Raw genomic sequence first — 21213 nt, 5'->3', positions numbered from 1 at the left:
AACATTTTTAATCTACGTTTTTAAAGAGGAAAACAAAAGAAACTCGTTGAAATAAAAGTGAACCTAGACATAGCTTGTCTAAGAAAATGGCGGACAGTTCGTTGTTAATTAACGCGCCCGATTAATCGATCGCTGATTTGTAGATCAATTCTTAGATAAGGATTTGATTGACAGGCGGCGACATGTCAATTATGTCATATGAACATGTGATTTTACGAAGTGTCATATTTACCCTTCATTTAAGGAAACGTTGATGTTCACATAATTTTTTTTTTTAAATGATAGATGATGATTCGTTAGTTATGATCACAGATATTAACTAATATTGAGTATTCGCCTCATTCACCAAGCAGGTGTCGTGCACTGCCCTCACATACGTCCATGCAATCGGATCAAGTACAAGAATGTTGTCAAACTGGAAAATAATGCACTTTAATTGATGACCATACACGTCACGACAACATGTGAACAATTATGGACTCGAAGAAAAAGGCAACTTACATTATTGTTTGCTTTTGAATATTAACAAAACACTATTTTTGCAATTATTATTATTTTCAGTTCACAACAAATAAAAATGATTAACTTTGACCATGTTGTATACATCCAATCCTCTAATTAAGAGCAAGTCAAGAGCAACATTAAATGATGATGGTTCAAAAAACCGTTCAAGTTTCGGGCCTAAATTTATTTTCTGAAAATGAATGAACAAGTAATTTTGTTGGCACAGGTTGAGTTTTAACGATAACTTTTTTTTCAAATTCATCAGATAGGCAATGACAAGGACTGGAGTTAAAATATTAATTCGTATATAAACCTTGCTAAAAACATAAACCTATTTTTGTCAGAACACACGGGCAACCATTGGATGCTTTAAACACTCAAAACGGCAAAAGTTTTATTCAGCTGTAATAGCACTGAGATTATCCATGTAATATGCTCCAAAGATCAAAAACTCATTCCAACGGTGGCACGTCGGGATTGTCCACAAAGTTTTCACTCAACGGTTTCTCCTCCCGCTTTTTGCCGAGCGGTTTAGAGCCAAGAGGAGGAACAGTCACCTCGCCCTTTTCCTTCACAATATTGCCTATGTCTACTGTCTTTCTAGCGGACTCGTCAACCTCAAGTTTCTCCATGTTTTTTCTGCAAATTAATGTATCAGCAAATAATGACAAATTTGAAGTAAATGTTTTTACAAATTACGTAAAAGGTCGAAGCTAGCTGTAAGAATATAAATGCATTTGAATTAAGCATTTACACAAATGTTTTAAACATTGTAACATTCTGTTCCCAAAGAAAACTGGAATTTACATTGAAATTTAGATAATACGTGAACGGGTATGAACTTCAGTTTCGATTCATAGCATAACAGTCGACAAGAGGAAAAGAGTTGACATCTCTATGGCAATTCATCCTCTACATAAATAATAACCAACTCGACTTTAAGTGCGTACCGGTTTGTTTTAGTTTTCGTTTCATTGTCTTCGTTTTCCTTGTTGTTATTGCTGGTCTTTGCCGGTTTTGGTGAGGATTTGACAATCTGCTTTGCCTGTATCAGAAATGAATAGTAAAGATCTTATTTTAAGTTATCTCAATGATAATAAATTCTTCACCGAAATGTATTCAATATCAACTAATGGCTACAAATCCTTTTTAATGTTTATATATGGCTAGAAAAAAACATAATTAAACTTGTAGACATAAAAATATAGTAAAATAATCATGATTGTTTATATACGGTGCATGAAAGATTAAATGTGTTTGATATATGGACACATATTCTCAAAACCAATTATATATTTTACTACTCAAATGCTTAATATTTACCACGCCGTTAAGATAATTTATTTAATACATACAAGTAGATATCTGACTCGAATACGTAGTGTTTTTTTTTGTTAAATACAAAATGCAAGATTGAATTTCTATATTTCAAACTATATGATCATTTTCCATATGCACTTGCTTGAAAAAAAAAGGAAAATAATTCACGCCATAAATAAACGTCATAATGACATCATGATGGAATATGTATGTTTGTTTAGTTCCACATTATTCAATATTCATATTCCAAATTAATACATAATTTGTTTCGTTGGTGTCTTGCTGTTTTTTTATGTAGTATGCATGTTTTAAATAAATGGAATCCAACGCTCTACATGAATGTTGTGTCCTGGTTGGTTGTATTGCCAATTCGCAATCGTAGATTATGCAAAAAGTATTCCACACGCCCCGCGATCTCAAGAGAAGTATAACGTCAAACAATCAACTCATGCTATACAACCAACCCGAGCACTACATTCATGTTTTATTCGTTACTTATACAATAGGTTACGATGTAACAACGAAAACAATTTCTTATTGGTATGAAACAGTGTTTGCAATCAGTAACTTGTGATTGCAATGCTTTTTTATCATATTTATTACAACGTTTAAACAACGTTATTGTATATTACAGTTGAGACTAGAACCATAACGTATGCAAAAGAAATCAAACCTTTGGCATGGTAACAAGCAAGTGTCCTGTGATGAGGGATCTTTGACAAGAGCTTGAATCAGCGTTCACCTCCTGTTCTAAACACAACTGGAAGGTCTGCAAAAAACATGCATTTATTAACTCATTTTCAAATATTTTAGTTTAAATAAGTTTTTGAAATATAAAACTACATCAATTGTATATGAATGTATATACCCATCAAGTACCTATGCAAGAAATACTCTGTATGTAACATGCTTGTATGCGTATTTGTTGTATTAAACTTTTAAAAAATAAATTTTTTTTCAAATCCGAACAAAATATCCAGGAAAATAAAAATGACTTTTTTGTTTACAAATATTTTAATGTCAGTCCGTTTTTCTTCCTTTAATTGGAAACGATTTGGCAGGCTTGCTATACATATCTGACAAGTAAAATAGATATGTCATTATGTTCAGTGTATCAATTACCTTTCCCTTTGTTGTTATCCGTATATAATTCGGCTGAACATCAACATCTATCATACTGGTATCTAAATACCTAGAACATAAATATAAAACATATCAAAAAACAGTGGCGGCTCAACAAATTCATATCACCTGTAGTGAACTCCGTCTTTTTTTGAGGACAGATACTATAAGTGATGATTTATAAACTCTGCCAAATTTAACTAAAGAAGCGACAGAGTGGAGGTTTCGTCGCTGCTTTTCTGATGATGGCATTGATCTGTTTGACAAAAACCGTCATTTGGTCAGAGAAAACAAGTATATTTATCGTGAAGGAATCTTTATCCTTGAAGGTTTTACTAGCTTATTTGTTCAATATACTTCATGAATATTTCATTCATCATGGGGACAAAAAAAATGTCGAATGGGGCATTGGAAATTTATAGCTGAGAACCCAAGACCTCCGGACCTCCCGAATCGGTTTGCACAATTTAAGGAACATAAATGCTAGTAGTTCTCATTTTTCTTTACTCAAGTTAGTAAACGTTATACATTCAAGCAGGAGATACTGTCTCATAAAATAGTCTGGCTTTCCTATTTTGAAACAAATTTAAAATTGAAAAAGTGCATGAAATAGAATACTTTAAACTCGGATAATGCCTTTTTTGTGTGACTGCGTTATGCTTATATTATTAATGGTTTTGTGGACACTAGTTAAACAATGTTATAGCTACCTATTAGATCATATTAATTTATATATAAAACACAATTATTTCCCACGTTGGAAATCCACGCCAAAACATTCACAGTATTTATCTATTAAAAGTCTATGAATGGCAGAAAATGTTCGGATGATGCTCAAAAATGCATTTGCTCATCGAGTAATTAAAGGCTGGTCAGAGGACTTGCTATGCTATGACATTAAAACGAAATGAAAATAATATTAATTTAGACGAAACGCGAAATATAAAAGGCATATGTATTCAATCATCACGTGTTGGGAAGTATTAGGAACATGCACTATAGGCGATCCCATGTTTCGTCTTGTTATAAGTAATAATTAGGCATAACTGGTTTGTTTATTTATATGTATAAGACGTTTTTGATAATATTTAAAGGGATCTTTTCACGCTTTGGTAAATTGACAAAATTGAAAAAAGTTGTTTCAGATTCGCAAATTTTCGTTTTAGTTATGATATTTGTGAGGAAACAGTAATACTGAACATTTACCATGCTCTAATATAGCCATTATATGCATCTTTTGACGATTTTAAAACCTAAAAATTATAAAGCGTTGCAACGCGTAACGATTGAATAATTTGGAGAGTTCTGTTTTTGTCGTTAAATTTTGTGCAACTACGAAGATTGCTTATATAATGTATAAAATACATCAAGTGGGTGTACTCGGCGGAATAGCTCAGTAGGCTAAGGCGTTTTTACTTCAGGACTCTGGCAGAACTCCAGGGGTCACTGGTTCGAACCTGCTCCAGGCAATGTTCTTTTCCTTTTTTTAATTTTATTCTTGATTTTTTACTGGAGCTTTTACGATCCAATGTTTACATTTATCAATATAAAGCATTTAATGAATAAGTTAAAAAATGCCAAAATCTGTGAAAAGGCCCCTTTAAGGGCTAATAAATATGCTAAATTCGGTGCAGCTATATTGATCAAAGGCTATTTATAGCCTTCAACACTCAGAGTTTGGAATCCCATGCAAACTACAGAACACATTTTCACACTGGTACCCAATAAATACATTTCAAAAACAAATATATGAGAACTTTTTAGAATATTCGTGCTTTCAGATTGAATTTACAACATACATGTGATAACTGAATATAGTTTGAGCGCGTTTATGGGAAATACAAATGTAGAATACAGTTCTATTCCTGAAGAAATAGTCGCAAGTTAAATGTCGCTAATCTCAAGTAAAGTAGGATTCCTTTTGGTTTAAAAATAAACTTATACGATTGAAATCGGAGACCAGTTAACGTTGTTGAAATGATAACTAAATACATTATACTACAGACTCTAAATATAAAGTACAAAACTCGTTTTAGTGTACATAATATGGGAATTACATCATTTATATATTTATTAATAATACTTTTTATTGATGTTCAATACATCAAGAAAGCCGTACAGAAAACAAGTGCAGTCGTAGAACCATTAAAGAAACGATACTTTTTATGAATGCAATACTGTATAATTATAATAAAGCGTGGAAATATGTGTGTCTCTCTGTATGCATTTGCGAGCTTGTATGAAATTCAATTTCTTCTTTCATTGGCTAAAAGAAAAGTCGAATGCGACATTGATAAAAAGTTAACTCACGTACGTTCTGCATATTTATTAAGTCCCATTTTAGGATGCTGCAATACAAACCAATTTAATTAGATTAAAGAAACCTCCTCTCTCACCTACCCCCTTCGCCACTTCGTTGCTCAATAACATTCGGTGATGGAAAAATTCGCACCCCCCTTTTCAAAACCCTGGCTACGGGCCTGTGCATATTTATCAAGTCCCATTTTAGGATGTTGCAATACAAACCAATTTAATTAGATTAGAGAAATAAATATCCCAACCGAAATTCAGTTTGTTGTACCACATATAATACGGGAAAACGTTTCATTTTTATAAAGTCAATTCCACTGCACATGGCTTTCGTTTTGAAAAACAGGTTACAGTATTATTTTGAGTTCTGTATTTTTAATATCCTGAGACACATACATTTATTTAAAACAAAAACAGTTAAAGGCCATAATTTATCTTGTAATACTTATAATTGGAATTACTGTGAAAATTCGTGCGTTAATATAATGTGTTCCTAAATAAACAAGGGTTGAAGGGAGAGCTTTGAACTGCGTTACCCTCTTTTAAAATCAAACAATAGAGAAGTCAAATGCGGCACTGGGGAAATAGCTTGATAACCCAAGACCTCCGGACCTCCCCAACAATGTTATGTGACAGACAAGTTTATATAGTATATGATTATTGAAACAAACGGTACGCAGGTTTGTTGGGAAACGAAATTGCTGAATACAATTCAATTCCTGAAAGAATAGTCAAAGACCAATTGTCGCTAAGTTAATTTTAAGAAGTTTTCCATGTCAATTTTGTATAAACTTATAGGAATAAAATTAGCGACATGCTTACAAAAAATATGTAGAACACGATTTAACATTCATTATTTTCTTCACAACACTTATTCAAAAAAGATAAAATAGCAAACACCTATAAATAGCTTAATTATAGTTTGGAATCCCAGAAAAAAGACTATTATCAATAAAACTATTTTAAGTGTCAATATCAATAATAAATGTTTATTTTTTTAATTACGTCTGAAAGCTTAATCGCATGCCAATTAAAGCATTTGCATATTGTAGAGGAAATGAAGAATTGAAAATGCCCATCCATTAGATGTACAGTTATTTTGTTTTCATTATTGCATAAACTCTATCTATAATGCCCTCTGGCGGGCGCAGAAACTTGGCAAAAGGAGGGCTTAAACGGGAGAAATCGTGTATTAACAAGGCGATTCACGTGCCGTTCAAGCCCTGTTATGTGTTTTTCATATCCATAAACTGGTCCACGCGCAGTTACTTCCCTTAGTAATGGCTAATAACTCCAGCCTTCGACGACTTTCCAAGCATAAATGGGGAACTGAATAAGCACCAGTTTCCTCATGCATGCAGGGATAAAGGCAATGAATATTTCAATCCACTTTTCAAATTTTACCATCTGCACTCTCTTGACAACAGCTTTATTGTATTGGCAACGTCAATGAAGTTAAGGTTATTTACTCAACACTTTCAAAAGACAATGCTGTAAATGTGTCTATGAAACTATGTACCTTCAACGTTCCTGCTGTATGCTTGAAATACTTCAGTGAAAATATGTTGGCAGTTTTAATTTTTAGAAAATTTAGTTGGAACGAAATAAGATAGACCTATACGAAAGAAACATCTATGAAAACAATGACTTTATCTGGTGATATATTTATCCGTCACGATCAGTAAATTCCAAAATAATTCCTCATGTCTTACTTTGCGCGGCTGCATTTCAAATTTGCATTGATCCACTGTTTAAGCACATTTTAAATCGGAAACTGCCTATCCAAAGGTATGGTGGACGAACCAGTTATCGAACAGCTAAGAAATTACGTTAAATTTCCTTAAAATTGAAACACTTAAAATGACAAAAACATTTTGTTTTAACAAATGACTAACAGTTCAATCATTGAATGATTTATCTGTAAAGTTTTCCAGCAAACTTCCTTCAAGAATTTATAACAATGATTCCCTGGTTATTGTCACCTCTAGCAGACAAAACAAAATGGCGGCCGATGTAAACATGGCCTTTTTCCCGACACTTCATAAATACTACTCCAGTATATACAAAGTCACATGACTATCACGTGACCCGGACTTGGCGAAAAAATCTGCGTCTGCTGCAATCAAAATTGCAAACGGAAATATGCTTTTTGGTGTGTAAATGCACGTTTTGATAAATGCATTCAAAAAGTAATAGCAAAAAACACATAAAACGGTGTTAATAACAATAAATGCATCCCTTTAACCTGTTTTGAGCGCATTTGTTTCAAGCTAAGTAGGCAAGTAGGTCATGGACTTCATGTGCGACCATTTGTTTATCAATGTGACGTCATGCGCACTTTTACGCATGTGCATACAGAACCAAAACAAAACGTCCGATAATAGGTGCTGTTCGATAACAGGTACTTACACGATAAAACCTCGTCATTTCTGATGATGACCGAGTGAGGCATATGTAAACCACAACCTTGAACTGTATGACGTCATATGACATAATCGAATTATTTTGTCGATGTCGTATGTACAAGACACATTGTTTTCAATGTTATTTAATTTATTTTGGTATGTGTGATTTGTTTATGCAATAATAGCGAAAATACACATTTTCTCGGTCATGATCATCTGCGGGCGCTCTCAAAATCCGTAGCTGCCCTCGTTCTGCGCACTCGGGAAGGAACGGATTTTTTGAGCGCCCGCAGATGATCATGCCCTCGAAAACGTGTATTATCCCTATAGTGATACTGTAGAGCTAACAAGCAGTACAAGGACCTGGATGATGCTTCACCGCTCACCTGAGATACTGTAGCTCAGTGGTATAGTAACTGTAATTGAGATCCTGGGTTTGGTGCTATCTTTGACAACAGGGCCATTATTTTGACATGTCTTGCTAATGAAGTCCATATAAAAAAATTAAAATCAACAAGGGAATGAGGCCAATTTTAACTACTGGTTCCAATAAGGCTCTAAGCTTATGTTGAACTTCGAAAGCCCAGTTTACTAAATCACCAAAGCGATAAGGCCAATTTTTAACTCATGGTTCCAATTAGGCTCGAAGATTACATATAATATTGAACTTCAAAAGCCCAGTTAACTAAATCATGGTTACAAATAATAATTCATAGTCTACTCAAAAACCTGGAAGTTAAATACTAAGAAACATAAGACCCGCGTCATGCAAAAATACTATATGCAGTCAGCCTAGATCCAGAAAATACTATATGCAGTCAGCCTAGATCCAGAAAATACTATATGCAGTCAGCCTAGATCCAGATCATCCATTGCATCCGCGCAGTCTGGTCAGGAGCTACCCTGTCTGTTATAACGTAACACAATGTATAGTGGTATTATAAGCAGAAAGGTTAGTTCTTGACCTGACTACACTGATACACAAGCTGTTCTAGACCTATGTTGGCCACGTGCGGCCTTTAACACATTTTCCCATGATGCAGTTCAAACAAGCTAGATTGCATACTTGTAGCATTGGTAATCCAAAAGGTAGGAGTTCCCTGTTTCATCTTCAGTCAATTTGAAGTTGATTCTGTAAAAAATGGAAATCTGCAGTATTGGCATAGCGTGCTTTAAAAATAGTTCAATTTTAGAGGCTATTACAAATAATTTTAACCGATGTCTGGCAATGTTTTAGATGCTTTTTCTTGTTATGGATCAATTATTTTTTTCTATCTTCACCAACAGGGAAAATAAAATGACATAAACAAAACTTCGAAAACACATAATTTCATAAATATGTGTAAATATAAATTGAATACTTGGGTTCATTGACATTCAGTGGACGGCCGTCGTCTGCAAACAGTCGTCGGGGAGGCTTTGGAGGGTTTTTAGCGTCTCTGAAACAATAACAACTCATAAATAAATAAATGTATTGATAAGAAGTGATACATTTATGATGTGATACATTTACGTTGAAATGTTTCAGAATATAGGTATTACATACCAACCACATAAAAGTTTAATGTACTTGAGCAAAATACCATGGTTAAATGAGCATAAAAGCTTTTATTGAAACCAGTGCTGGGTCCGCATCGTTGAGGCCCATAAGCAGTGAAACTTTTGGGGCCCTGCGCCACTAGTTGGCTTAGTACCTAATAGAACGCCCTTTCCCAATTGATTTCACTCATTTAAATAAGCCTTCAAGTGCCAAGGCTGGCAAGACAGAAAATGTGGCAATATCCTTTAAAAGATATAAAATGTCACTATAAAACCTGAATTTAAATAAACAGTCCCTTTAGTCTCTATATTTAAGTATACAACTATTTATCCAGAAAAAAATATGAAACTTAAAGAAAGATCTACGATAGGTAGTTAAAGTTCATACCGTAAAAATTCTTACGAGATGGTCTTATGGGGCCACTTAAAGTTGCGGGGCTCATAGGCAGTTGCATACTCTGCCTAATGGGTAATATAGAACTGATTAAAACTGATCTTTTGTTCTATTAAAAAACTATTGGAGCTATAACCGTTTGCAGCTTGTAATAAAATCGCTATACAGGTTTTCAACTGGCAATGAAATCACAGTATCAGTTTTCAACAGGTTATAAAATTGCTATACAGGCTTTCAACTGGCAATGAAATTACAGTATCAGTATTCAACTGGTAATAAAATTGCAGCATCAGTGTTCAACTGGTAATAAAATCGCAAGACCAGTTTAAGTCGAAAGAGTCACAGTCGGTCACAAAAATTCTGCACAATTCAGTGCACAAAATTTTATCAAGTCCAACAGTATATCTTTGAGGGCAGCAAAACAATAGTTTTTGGTGTAATAACAAATAGTTTGTAGTATGCGTAAAGAAGTGATCAAATTAAACAACAAAAGGAGCGCATACTCTCGTTTCCTGTCTCTGTCTTTCTGCTCCTCCAGTTTCTTGTGGGCCTTCAATCGCTCCTCTGGACTAAACATAGACTTGGTGTCCCAGAACCTGATAATAAGAACAAATCCATATGAGTCATGCTCTGGGAGAAACAGGGCTTAACCCTTTGCATGCTGGGAAATTTGTCGTCTGCTAAAATGTCATCTGCTGAATTTCTTAAATTAGCATTTTTTTCGTTTTTTTTCAAAGCATACTATCAGAATAGCAAACAGTTTGGATCCTGATGAGACGCTGTGGCGTCTCATCTGGATCCAAACTGTTTGCAAAGGCCTTTAAAATTCGGTTCCAGCACTGAAAGGGTTAATGCCTGTGCAAAAAGAGTTGTTCCAGATTAGCCGGTGCAGTACACATAGGCTTATCATGGACCACACTTTCCGCCCAGACTGGATTTTGGCTAAGAAAGGACTACTTTAAAACGAAACATACCATTGACACGGAAAGTGTTGTCCCTGATTTTTGTATGCAAAGTGCACTGGCTAATTTGGGACAACACTTTATGTTCAAGCATTTAGCCCATTTTCAAAGAGTGCAGCTCGTATAAGACAGTCTTCTTGTTCAATAAACAGAAATAAATTATTATATTATATTATACCATCTTTATGTCTTACTCTTTGTCCTTTTTAAATTCTTCCTCTGCCTCCTCTGTTTGTTTCTTGGCACGTTTTTCTTTATCTCTGAAAAACAAATTAAACAAATAAAAAATATGATTTAATTTTATTAATATTTACTAGATTCTTCTACAGTTAACATCAAACATAACATTTACAATCTTTCTATGAGCCTCGCACTGGGAAAACAGGTTTTCATGCATGTGTGTTAAGTGTCGCCCCAGATTGACCTGCGCACTTCACACAGGCTAACCAGGCACAACACTTTCCTCCCTGACTGGATTTTTCTTTAGGAGAAACTTCCTTTACACAAAAATATTTCACAGACGCCAAAGGTTTCATTTGTCTCAAATGAGCCAGTGCGGACTGCCTAATCTTATCTTGGACAGCGTATTACGCAGATGCATTAAGCGACATATTCCCTGAGTGTTGCTCATGTACCTAACAACCCAAAGAAGGTCTCAAGAAAACATATCATCAAAAACATCTGTCAGGTACAACACTTACTCTGCATTAATATCAGTGTACCAGGTGCCATCAAAGCCTGGCTTTTTCTCGGCCTCTGCTTTTTTAGCTTCCTTCTCTTGATCTTCCTTTTCTAATGCTATTCTTGCCTCTTCTCTCTCCTTATCCTGGTAAGGCGATAACAATACTAAGTTTATTATGATATCGCACAAGAGGCCAATAGGCCCTCTTTCGCTCACCTTAGACTTTGGAGAGCTGAACTGTTATGTGAAGCTTTCATGATATTTCCGAAATCATTTTGGAACTTTCTAAGCTATGGTTACAACAAATGTTCTGAACCAGTTTCATAAATAATTAACAAAAAAAATGCAACTTAAAAATGTTCACTATAGCTGAATAAGGAAAATTGCATCCCTCTTGCCTTTACAATGTTTCACTACAGCCATAAAAGGAAATTCACTTCTCCCCTGTTAACCATGTTTTCAAAAAATTTGAAACTCAGCAGAAATATCATGAAAACAAGATAATCCAACGTTGGAAGTAATTGTGACCCAAGTGGACATTATTTGACCAAATTAATAAGAGGACCACTATACAATGTTATATGCTAAAAAAACAAAATTCTGGGTCGAGCAGTTTCAGATAAAAAAATGAAGTTTTCACTATAAACAACATATCCAGTGGAAGGGGCAAATTTTAACCCCAGTGGCATCATTTAAACAAACTTGGTAGACGACAATCATACCATGATACATTCCAAATATTCATCTACTTGGCCTTGAATTTAAGAGAACAAGTCATGTTTATACAGTTTATATAAATCATGTGTTCTCTAGGGCTTTGACAATGACTTGAACAACGTAATAGAGGAACACTTAACTATGTTCCACTCCAATATAAAAGCCCTGACCGTTAACATTCAGAGAATAAAAAATTTACGTTTTAAATTGTTTACTCATTTAATATCCTTCATTATAAGGTGGACCAAGAAAATTTGAAAAACTATAAAAGAGGGTCACCTAAGGATCATTCCTTAAAAGTTCCATTAAGATCTGTTGAGCTGTTCAGGAGTAGAACTCATCAAGAGAAAAATTTAAAGGACGCACTGAAGGTTACCAGACAACACGGTGACCTAAACACTCCCGATGAATATCAAGTGTTCAGGTGAGCTTAAAAGTTCAATTAACGTTTTATACATTTTGAAAATGTATAAATCTCTATAACTTGAATTTAAAAAATCTGTAAATTATAAGAAAAGCCTGTAATAAACAAGATCATTATCAATATTTAAATAAAAGCAAATTTCGCTGTACATATGTGGCGTGGGAACATATTATAGTAATTTGTGTTTGTATATTTATCCTTATTACATGGGTAATAACATGAATGCAATTTTACTTATTTAGTAATAATAACAGGGACAATTTGCATACAAAACATCACCAACAAGAGCACCGCCTTGCGGGTGCAGACCGCTCATCTATTTTCTTTTTAAAGGTAAAGGGACTATCATTTTCAATCACAAAGGAGGGAGGAGTGGAGTGAAGAGGGGTGTATAGTGTGGGGTTGTGGACATTTATTACATTATCTTCCAAAAAAGCGAAAAAAAAAAAAAAAAAAATGGGGGGGGGGAGGGGGGGGGGGGGGGGGGGGGGGGGTTGGGGGGGCGATGGGGGGGGGTTTGGGTGCGATGGTTGGACGGTATTTCAAACATAACCGTTTTAAAAAAAAAATGGGGGGGGGTACAGTGTGAGGGTGTGGTGGTAATTTGTGAGATGATCTTAAAAAAAAAAAAAAAAAAAAAAAAAAAAAAAATTGGGGGGGGGGTGGGTGGGGTGGGGGGGGGGGGGTGGGGGGGGTGGTGGGGTGGGGGTATAGTGTGAGGGTGTGGTGGTCATTTGTGAGATGATCTTAAAAAAAAAAAAAAAAAAAAAAAAAATAGGGGGGGGGGAGTGGGGGGGGGGAGGGGGGGAGGGCACGGGGGATGGTTTGGGTGGAGTCTATTGTGGTATGTCAGGTAAGAGTAGTTTCATCAAATCTAATCATAAATAAAGAAGTTATGGCAATTTTAGCAAAATTTAATAATTTGACCTTGAGAGTCAAGGTCATTCAAAGGTCAAAGTAAAATTCAAGTTGCCAGGTACAGTAACCTCATGATAGCATGTAAGTATTTGAAGTTTGAAAGCAATAGCCTTGATACTTAAGAAGTAAAGTGGATCGAAACACAAAATTTAACCATATATTAAAAGTTACTTAGTCAAAAAAGGGCCATAATTCCGTAACAATGACAACCAGAGTTATGCAACTTGTCCTTTTACTGTACCCTTATGATAGTTTGTGAGTGTTCCAAGTATGAAAGCAATATCTATGATACTTTAGGGGTAAAGTGGACCAAAACATAAATCTTAACCAAATTTTCAATTTTTTAAGTATAAAGGGCCCATTATTCCGTCCAAATGCCAGTCAGAGTTACATAACTTTGCCTGCACGGTCCCCTTATGATAGTTCATAAATCTTGCAAGTATGAAAGCAATAGCTTTGATACTGTAGGAATAAAGTGGACCTAAACACAAAACTTAATCAAATTTTCAATTTTCTAAGTATAAAAAGGGCACATAATTCTGTCAAAATGCCAGTCAGAGTTACATTACTTTGCCTGCACAGTCCCCTTATGATAGTTAGTAAGTGTTGCAAGTATGAAAGCAATAGCTTTGATGCTTAAGGAATAAAATGGACCTAAACACAAAACTTAACCAAAATTGTCAATTTTCTAAGTATAAAAAGGGCACATAATTCTGTCAAAATGCATGCCAGAGTTATCTAACTTTGCCTGCCCAGTCCCCTCATGATAGTAAGTAAGTGTACCAAGTTTGAATGCAATAGCATTGATACTTACTGAGAAAAGTGGAACTAAACGCAAAACTTAACCAAAATTTTCAATTTTTTAAGTATAAAAAGGGCACATAATTCTGTCAAAATGCACGCCAGAGTTATCTAACTTTGCCTGCCCAGTCCCCTCATGATAGTAAGTAAGTGTACCAAGTTTGAATGCAATAGCATTGATACTTTCTGAGAAAAGTGGACCTAAACGCAAAACTTAACCGGACGCCAGCGCCAACGCCGACGCCGACGCCAAGGTGATGACAATAGCTCATAATTTTTTTTAAAAAAATAGATGAGCTAAAAATGAGCAATTATCTGTCCCGACAAAAAAGTACCCAAAATATCAGTAAATGTATTGTTTACCCGTTTCTTTTTATATTCAATCTGTTGTTGAACAATTCTGGCTCTGATTACTCCATAGTTCTGAAATAAAATGTGTCTTGTTCTGAGAAAAACTGAGCTTAATGCATGTGTGGAAAGTGTCATCCCAGATTAGCCTATGCAGTCCGCACAGGCAAATCAGGGACGACACTTTCCGCTTGTAAGTTTTTTTTTAGTTTCAAGGAAGTCCTTCCTTACCAAAAATTAAGTTTAGACGGAAAGTGTCGTCCCTGATTAGCCTGTGCGGACTGCACAGGCTAATCTGGGACGACACTTTACGCAAATGCATTATACCCAGTTTTCTCAGAACGCGACTCAAATTATTGTTTAACAATTGAGCACAAAAAGCTACACTTCCGGTGTGAATTTAAAGTGCAATACTAGTAATAATTATACATACATATTTTGTCACTCATAAATGTTTCATTCATAAACAGTGTAATATATATCAACTGCTTGTTAATCTTTCCCAATTCACATCAAAATGTACATGTATTGATTTGCTCCTGCTAAACTTTCTCTTCAAAGGTTTTAATGAGTGCGTCATAAATGCAAACAGTTTTCAGAATTCAAAGTCTGGATTGATGATGTCACTCTTTCACTATTCAAAGTTTTAAAAGGTGTAATCATAAAAAAGTTTTAATTCATGCATATTTCGATCTATTCCATACAAATTTAACACAGATACTCATCTTGTGAGGACCTCTGAAATGCATACCTGTGTAGCTATAATTCTCTCAGATCTCTCAACTGCTGTTCCATCAAGGGTCTGAAAAATTATTAGCAACCTCTATTTGCCTCTATATTTAGTTAAAACCCGTCAATTCAAAAATGTCCAAAAACAACATAAATACTAAGAATGCAGTAAAGCAAAAAAACATGTACATCATTCAGAGACATAATGACGATATATAAATACACATTTATCATATTTTAAGTGGCAGAAAATTATTTTATACTTTTACTGATATTAATGGAAAACTAAAATTACATGTACAAGGAATGATGAATGCAACTACGTATGTACGGAATATGGTTAGGGCCATCATGGTTACACATTCAAATCCAAAGGGCAAGAATGCCAGAACGTGAGAGTACAATGCCAGAACGTGAGAGTACAATGCCAGAACGTGAGAGTACAATGCCAGAACGTGAGAGTACAATGCCAGAACGTGAGAGTACAATGAAAAATGCAACAACACGATGATGACACTGCGACAATACCATGGCGAGAATGCGAGAACGCGATGGCGAGAATGCAAGAACGCGATGGCGAGAATGCAAGAACGCGATGGCGAGAATGCAAGAACGCGATGGCGAGAATGCAAGAACGCGATGGCGAGAATGCAAGAACGCCATGGCGAGAATGCAAGAACGCGATGGCGAGAATGCGAGAACATGATAGTACGATGACGATACAATGGCACAGTGCGACAATACGATGGCGACAGTGCGATAATACAACGGCGACAATGCGATAGTCATATCGTACTGTCGCCATCGTATCATCGCATTCTCGCCATCGCGTTCTGGCATTCTTGCCATCGTATTGTCACACTGGCGCCATCTTATTGTGGCATTCTCGTCATCTTACTCTCGCATTCTCGCATTGTCGCCATCGTACTATCGCTGTCGCTATTTTTTTGTTGCACTCTCGTCATCACACTGTCCCATTGTCGTCATAGTACTATCGCGTTCTCACCATCGCGTTCTTGCATTCTCTCCATCGTATTGTTGCACTCTCTTCATCGTATTGTCGCATTCTTGACATCGTACCCATGCGTTCTCGCCTTCTCTCCCTCTGGATTTTAATGTGTAACCACAATGGCCCTAACAGTATTCCGTAGTATAAGTACTTTGTCAGACAAGTTTGTTTTGAAGGCCAGACATAGAAACATCCAGTAAACTCCCCTGTACTTTGTTACAGTGGGGGATGGTATAAAAATGTCAGTAAACCCAATCGCTAGGAACAAACAAATTTAGACCACCAGTAATGACACACTGACTTTATTGGCTTTAGAACTAGGGATATTTTGAACCTAAATTATCACTTAACATAGGATTCTCACACAGCAGCCAACTGTACATAATAATAACATAATGTAATTTGCCTTTTTGTTTAGTAGGGAAGCTATTATTAAATCTCTACAATGTGATCTATTTTACCTTTAAGTTTTGTAGTGTAGATATGACATAATCTCTATATCCCTCAAACTGGCTACATGGATTTCCTGTGAGATATCTGGAAACAGGCAAGCACATCAATATTCGTAATTTCGTAGTTTGAACTATGCAATCATTATACAATTTCAACAAAAACCTCATTATTATTTAATGTCATTTAAAGAACAAACGGATTTAAATGGGTTTATGTTTGCCATTTTGCTAACAAATATATTATGTTTTAATGTATCTTAAGAGGAAAACAAATCAGTAGAAATTATTCGGTACTTACAATTCACTGAAGAATACAAGACTCTTTAAACTGTCAATACTAGTGAGTTCACCAACAAAGTTCACTGTGAGATCCAACTTTTCTAATGATTCACAACCTAAAAAACAAGTATAAAACATCAACAAAGTCAATTACCAGTAAGCCTCTTGCATTACTATCATTCGTTAATGTTACACTCGAGCACTGCGCACATTTAAACAAGGGTGCTGGTTGTATTATATGTGTGCATAAATACATTTAAAAAATAAACAAGCTCATTATCTTATTTGGTAAACATTGATACATGTGTTTGGGTTCTTTCAAATAAATATGGTTCCTTATAGTTTGTAAATTTCGAAACTTCATGAATCAGAGAATTTTATAAAAGATGTGCTCATTATACTCAGATGGTGAACCCTTATTCAATCTACAATCTAATTATAAATAGATAAAAATTTAAGCTGATATTAAGGTATTGTATATCTCACCTTCTAAATTTTCTACTCTTTCTATATTATTTAAAGCCAAATTTAGGTATTTTAATTGCTTTAATCTTCCAACATTTTCTGAAAATAAAATAACATTTCATTCAAAATCATAAATCCAAAGAAAAGTTTATACAATTCTGAAAATGCATTGTCATTGAATTCAGTTCAATATTTCATTCTTAGACTTCACTAAATATTGAATAAGAATGAGTTCTAAAACATACATTCAATTCCAACAGAACACATATGAAGAAAGGTTGATTCTGTGAAATACTTATTTTTAAGATATTAACTGAACTGAAAAAAAAAACAAATTGTTCTTACCTATTTTAGGAATCAAATTACTTTGTAGATACAAAATCTTTAAATGCTTGCACCATTTGTCAATATTTTCAATCCTGAAATAAAAATGGTATAATGGTATAATGGTGTAATATGGTATAATGGTGTAATATGGTATAATGGTGTAATATGGTATAATGGTGTAATACTTACTAAGCATGAATTGTTCATCAAACAGAAGGGGACGTGTAAAATAATATTAAACAAGGGCTGTTTGTAAAACATGCATGCCCCCCATATGGGCTCTCCGTTGTAGTGAGAGCCATTGTGTGAATATGTTTTTTGTCACTGTGACCTTGACCTTTGACCTAGTGACCTGAAAATCAATAGGGGTCATCTGTCTGTCATGATCAATGTACCTATGAAGTTCGTTGATCCTAGCCATAAGCATTCTTGAGTTATCATCCAGACACCATTTTACTATTTCGGGTCACCGTGACCTTGACCTTTGACCTAGTGACCTGAAAATCAATAGGGATCATCTGCGAGTCATGATCAATCTAACTATCAAGTTTCATGATCCTAGGAATAAGCGTTCTTCGGTTATCATCCGGAAACCATTTTACTATTTCGGGTCATCGTGACCTTGACCTTTGACCTTGTGACCTCAAAATCAATAGGGGTCATCTGCGAGTCATGATCAATTTACCTATCAAGTTTCATGATCCTAGGCCTAAGCGTTCTTGAGTTATCATCCGGAAACCATTTTACTATTTCGGGTCACTGTGACCTTGACCTTTGACCTAGTGACCTCAAAATCAATAGGGGTCATCTGCGAGTCCTGATCAATCTACCTATCAAGTTTCATGATCCTAGGCCTAAGCGTTCTTGAGTTATCATCCGGAAACCATTTTACTATTTCGGGTCACTGTGACCTTGACCTTTGACCTAGTGACCTAAAAATCAATAGGGGTCATCTGCGAGTCATGATCAATCTACCTATCAAGTTTCATGATCCTAGGCCTAAGCGTTCTTCAGTTATCATCCGGAAACCATTTTACTATTTCGGGTCACCGTGACCTTGACCTTTGACCTAGTGACCTCAAAATCGATAGGGGTCATCTGAGAGTCATGATCAATGTACCTATGAAGTTTCATGATCCTAGGCTCAAGCGTTCTTGAGTTATCGTCTGACAACCACCTGGTGAACGGACCGACAGACCGACCGACAGACCGACATGAGCAAAGCAATATACCCCCTCTTCTTCGAAGAGGGGCATAAATATTTATAAGTACTTAAAAAAAAAAGAAGTATTATGTCACAACATAAAATCGGTTATTTAAAATCTTCAAACACTTTCTATTAGGTAAGCCAAAAATACCGTAATTACTCATAAGTTTTCTAACACATAAAGATAACAAATAAAATTGTTCCCAAAAATTAAGATACAAAAACTATTAAAACAAGAGCTCCGAAGTCGGACACAGATGCCCCCCGCAAACAGGGTGTTGACACCCATCACTCAATCCTTTGATGACATATTAAACGGAAACCAATTTAACACTTAATGTCACAGTGACCTTTACCTTTGACCTAGTGACCCCAATTTTAAAAGGGGTCATCTACAGTCCAAGGCTAATGCACATGGGAAGTATCAAGCCAATCGGTAAATTTGTTGACGAGTTATTGATTGGAAACATTTTTCACACTTATTGTGACAGTGACCTTGACCCAGTGATCGCAATTTCAATAGGGGTCATCTACTGTCCAAAGCCATTGCACATGTTTAGTATCAAGCCAATCTGTCAATTCGTTGATGAGTTATTGACCTGAAAAGAAATTATCTACTGACAGACCGACCTAGCGACAGACAGACAGACTGACTGACCGACGGACCAACAACCAGCAAAGCAATATACCCCCTGTTCTTCGAAGGGGGACATAAAAAATCATGTTTCTGAAAATGAAGCGACAAAAAATACAGGTGTTTAAAAATTTCGAGACACTCCAAAAATATTGTATTGACTATTGGATAGAGATATGAAATCTGCATAGCGTAAATTGTTTCAATGAATAATAGCACATAAAATAACACGCCTTTAAGAACACATGAATTTGTATGTATGTTTCACTTAAAGCTGTTAGTTTAAGCAATTGATATTAACCGCATACATAGCTACATGTATTTACCCAATAGCTCAACTATAATAGTCCACTGACTTAAGGCATTGGTCTGCAGGCTTTTATGAACTTAATAAGGTTGATAAAAACACAGTATTAATTAAAGTGCCCAACCAGGTAGAATTCTGGTTAAATAGCTTTGTAGAATAAAGGGCCTGAAAATTAGGAAAAAAAAATGTAGTGTTGGAAAACTTAGAGTAATTACTGTACTGTCTAACCTCTTTATGTTTTCACTACCAGGCTTAAAAGTAATTTGTTCCTACTTACCTGACTGACCTATTTAAGATTGTTTTGCTACATTTGAGCCTATCCGCTAAATCAAATTGGAAAAATTTTGGTCATTTAACAATATTATATATAGAAAAACCTGTATTTAACACATACCTTAATACCTAACATTTGAGCCTATCCGCTAAATTAAATTGGAAAAATTTTGGTCATTTAACAATATTATATAAGAGAAAAACCTGTATTTAACACATACCTTAATACCTAACCTTTTTGTTTCGGCTATTTCATTGGTAATGAACATCGTATTTTTGGCCTAACTTGGTATGTTTGGCCAATGTATGTTTTCATACAATCCATGTTAAGACTGCTTAATACTAAGTATAATACCTTTCAATATTCTCTTGGTGCAATGATAATTCTTCTAGTGAAAATATCTCTCGTTCATTGTGTTCAGACTTTCTCCGTACTAGATCTTCAGTTACTGAAAGTAAAAAAATGTTACATTTTACATGTTAATTTGTGTGGTCATTCTAATGATTTGGCCTCAAGGTAACAATTGTTGAACATTTAAGTTTCATTATAATATAAAAAACTGCTACTGTTTCTTGGTTTGCAGATTTGTAGGTTCATCATGAGACTGCGAAGTTATCCCCTAAACATTGGTTACTTGTTGACAAAAACATGGAAACAGTACAGTCAAATTATATCATTTGTTTTGGTATTGTTTTTGTGTGCATGTTTGTAAAGTAAGAAAATGATACTTTCTCATAATTTACAGAAAATATTGTTTCGACATCTTCATATGCAACAAATAAAATCACTGTATTTACATTGGAAAATTAAATTATTTGGGACTTTTTATGACTGGATTAGAAACATAAACAACTTATACTGTAGACCATTTAAAAAGAAATCTATACTAATTACCTATTTTACAAAACATAAAACTGTATGAAATTGTTGTGTAACATGTTCAGGAAATGAAGCTGCAAACCCATATGTACAGTAAATCAGATTAACCCTTTGCATGCTGGGAAATTTGTCGTCTGCTAAAATGTTGTCTGCTGAATTTCTAAAATTAGCATTTTCTTCGATTTTTTTCAAAAAATATTATCAG

The 21213-nt window shown here is 35.0% G+C and overlaps 1 protein-coding gene across 4 annotated transcripts in view; it reads right to left on the bottom strand.

Moving 5' to 3' along the window:
* LOC127848007 (dynein axonemal assembly factor 11-like) overlaps positions 1-21213 on the bottom strand; it is a 234516-nt gene that overhangs the window by 208539 nt on the left and 4764 nt on the right. Inside the window, exons 2-17 of one of the 4 annotated variants that reach the window (XM_052380279.1) lie at positions 20484-20577; positions 17726-17799; positions 17402-17479; positions 16935-17031; positions 16646-16721; positions 15198-15248; positions 14462-14521; positions 11258-11382; positions 10751-10816; positions 10098-10190; positions 9023-9100; positions 8728-8793; positions 2947-3016; positions 2498-2593; positions 1455-1549; positions 414-1143 (exon numbers count right to left, since the gene is read on the bottom strand). In XM_052380279.1, the coding sequence (XP_052236239.1) occupies positions 957-1143; positions 1455-1549; positions 2498-2593; positions 2947-3016; positions 8728-8793; positions 9023-9100; positions 10098-10190; positions 10751-10816; positions 11258-11382; positions 14462-14521; positions 15198-15248; positions 16646-16721; positions 16935-17031; positions 17402-17479; positions 17726-17799; positions 20484-20577 (1406 nt within the window). In that variant the 3' untranslated portion in view covers positions 414-956. Of the gene's footprint in view, positions 1-413; positions 1144-1454; positions 1550-2497; positions 2594-2946; positions 3017-8727; positions 8794-9022; positions 9101-10097; positions 10191-10750; positions 10817-11257; positions 11383-14461; positions 14522-15197; positions 15249-16645; positions 16722-16934; positions 17032-17401; positions 17480-17725; positions 17800-20483; positions 20578-21213 lie in introns of those variants that run through there. The other 3 variants (XM_052380280.1, XM_052380282.1, XM_052380283.1) reach the window with 3 other exon arrangements.

This window comes from Dreissena polymorpha, chromosome 10, assembly GCF_020536995.1.
Source record: "Dreissena polymorpha isolate Duluth1 chromosome 10, UMN_Dpol_1.0, whole genome shotgun sequence".
NCBI lineage: Eukaryota > Metazoa > Mollusca > Bivalvia > Myida > Dreissenidae > Dreissena > Dreissena polymorpha.
Note: the sequence above shows the minus strand (reverse complement) of the source record. Positions and strands in the feature narration are given on the sequence as shown.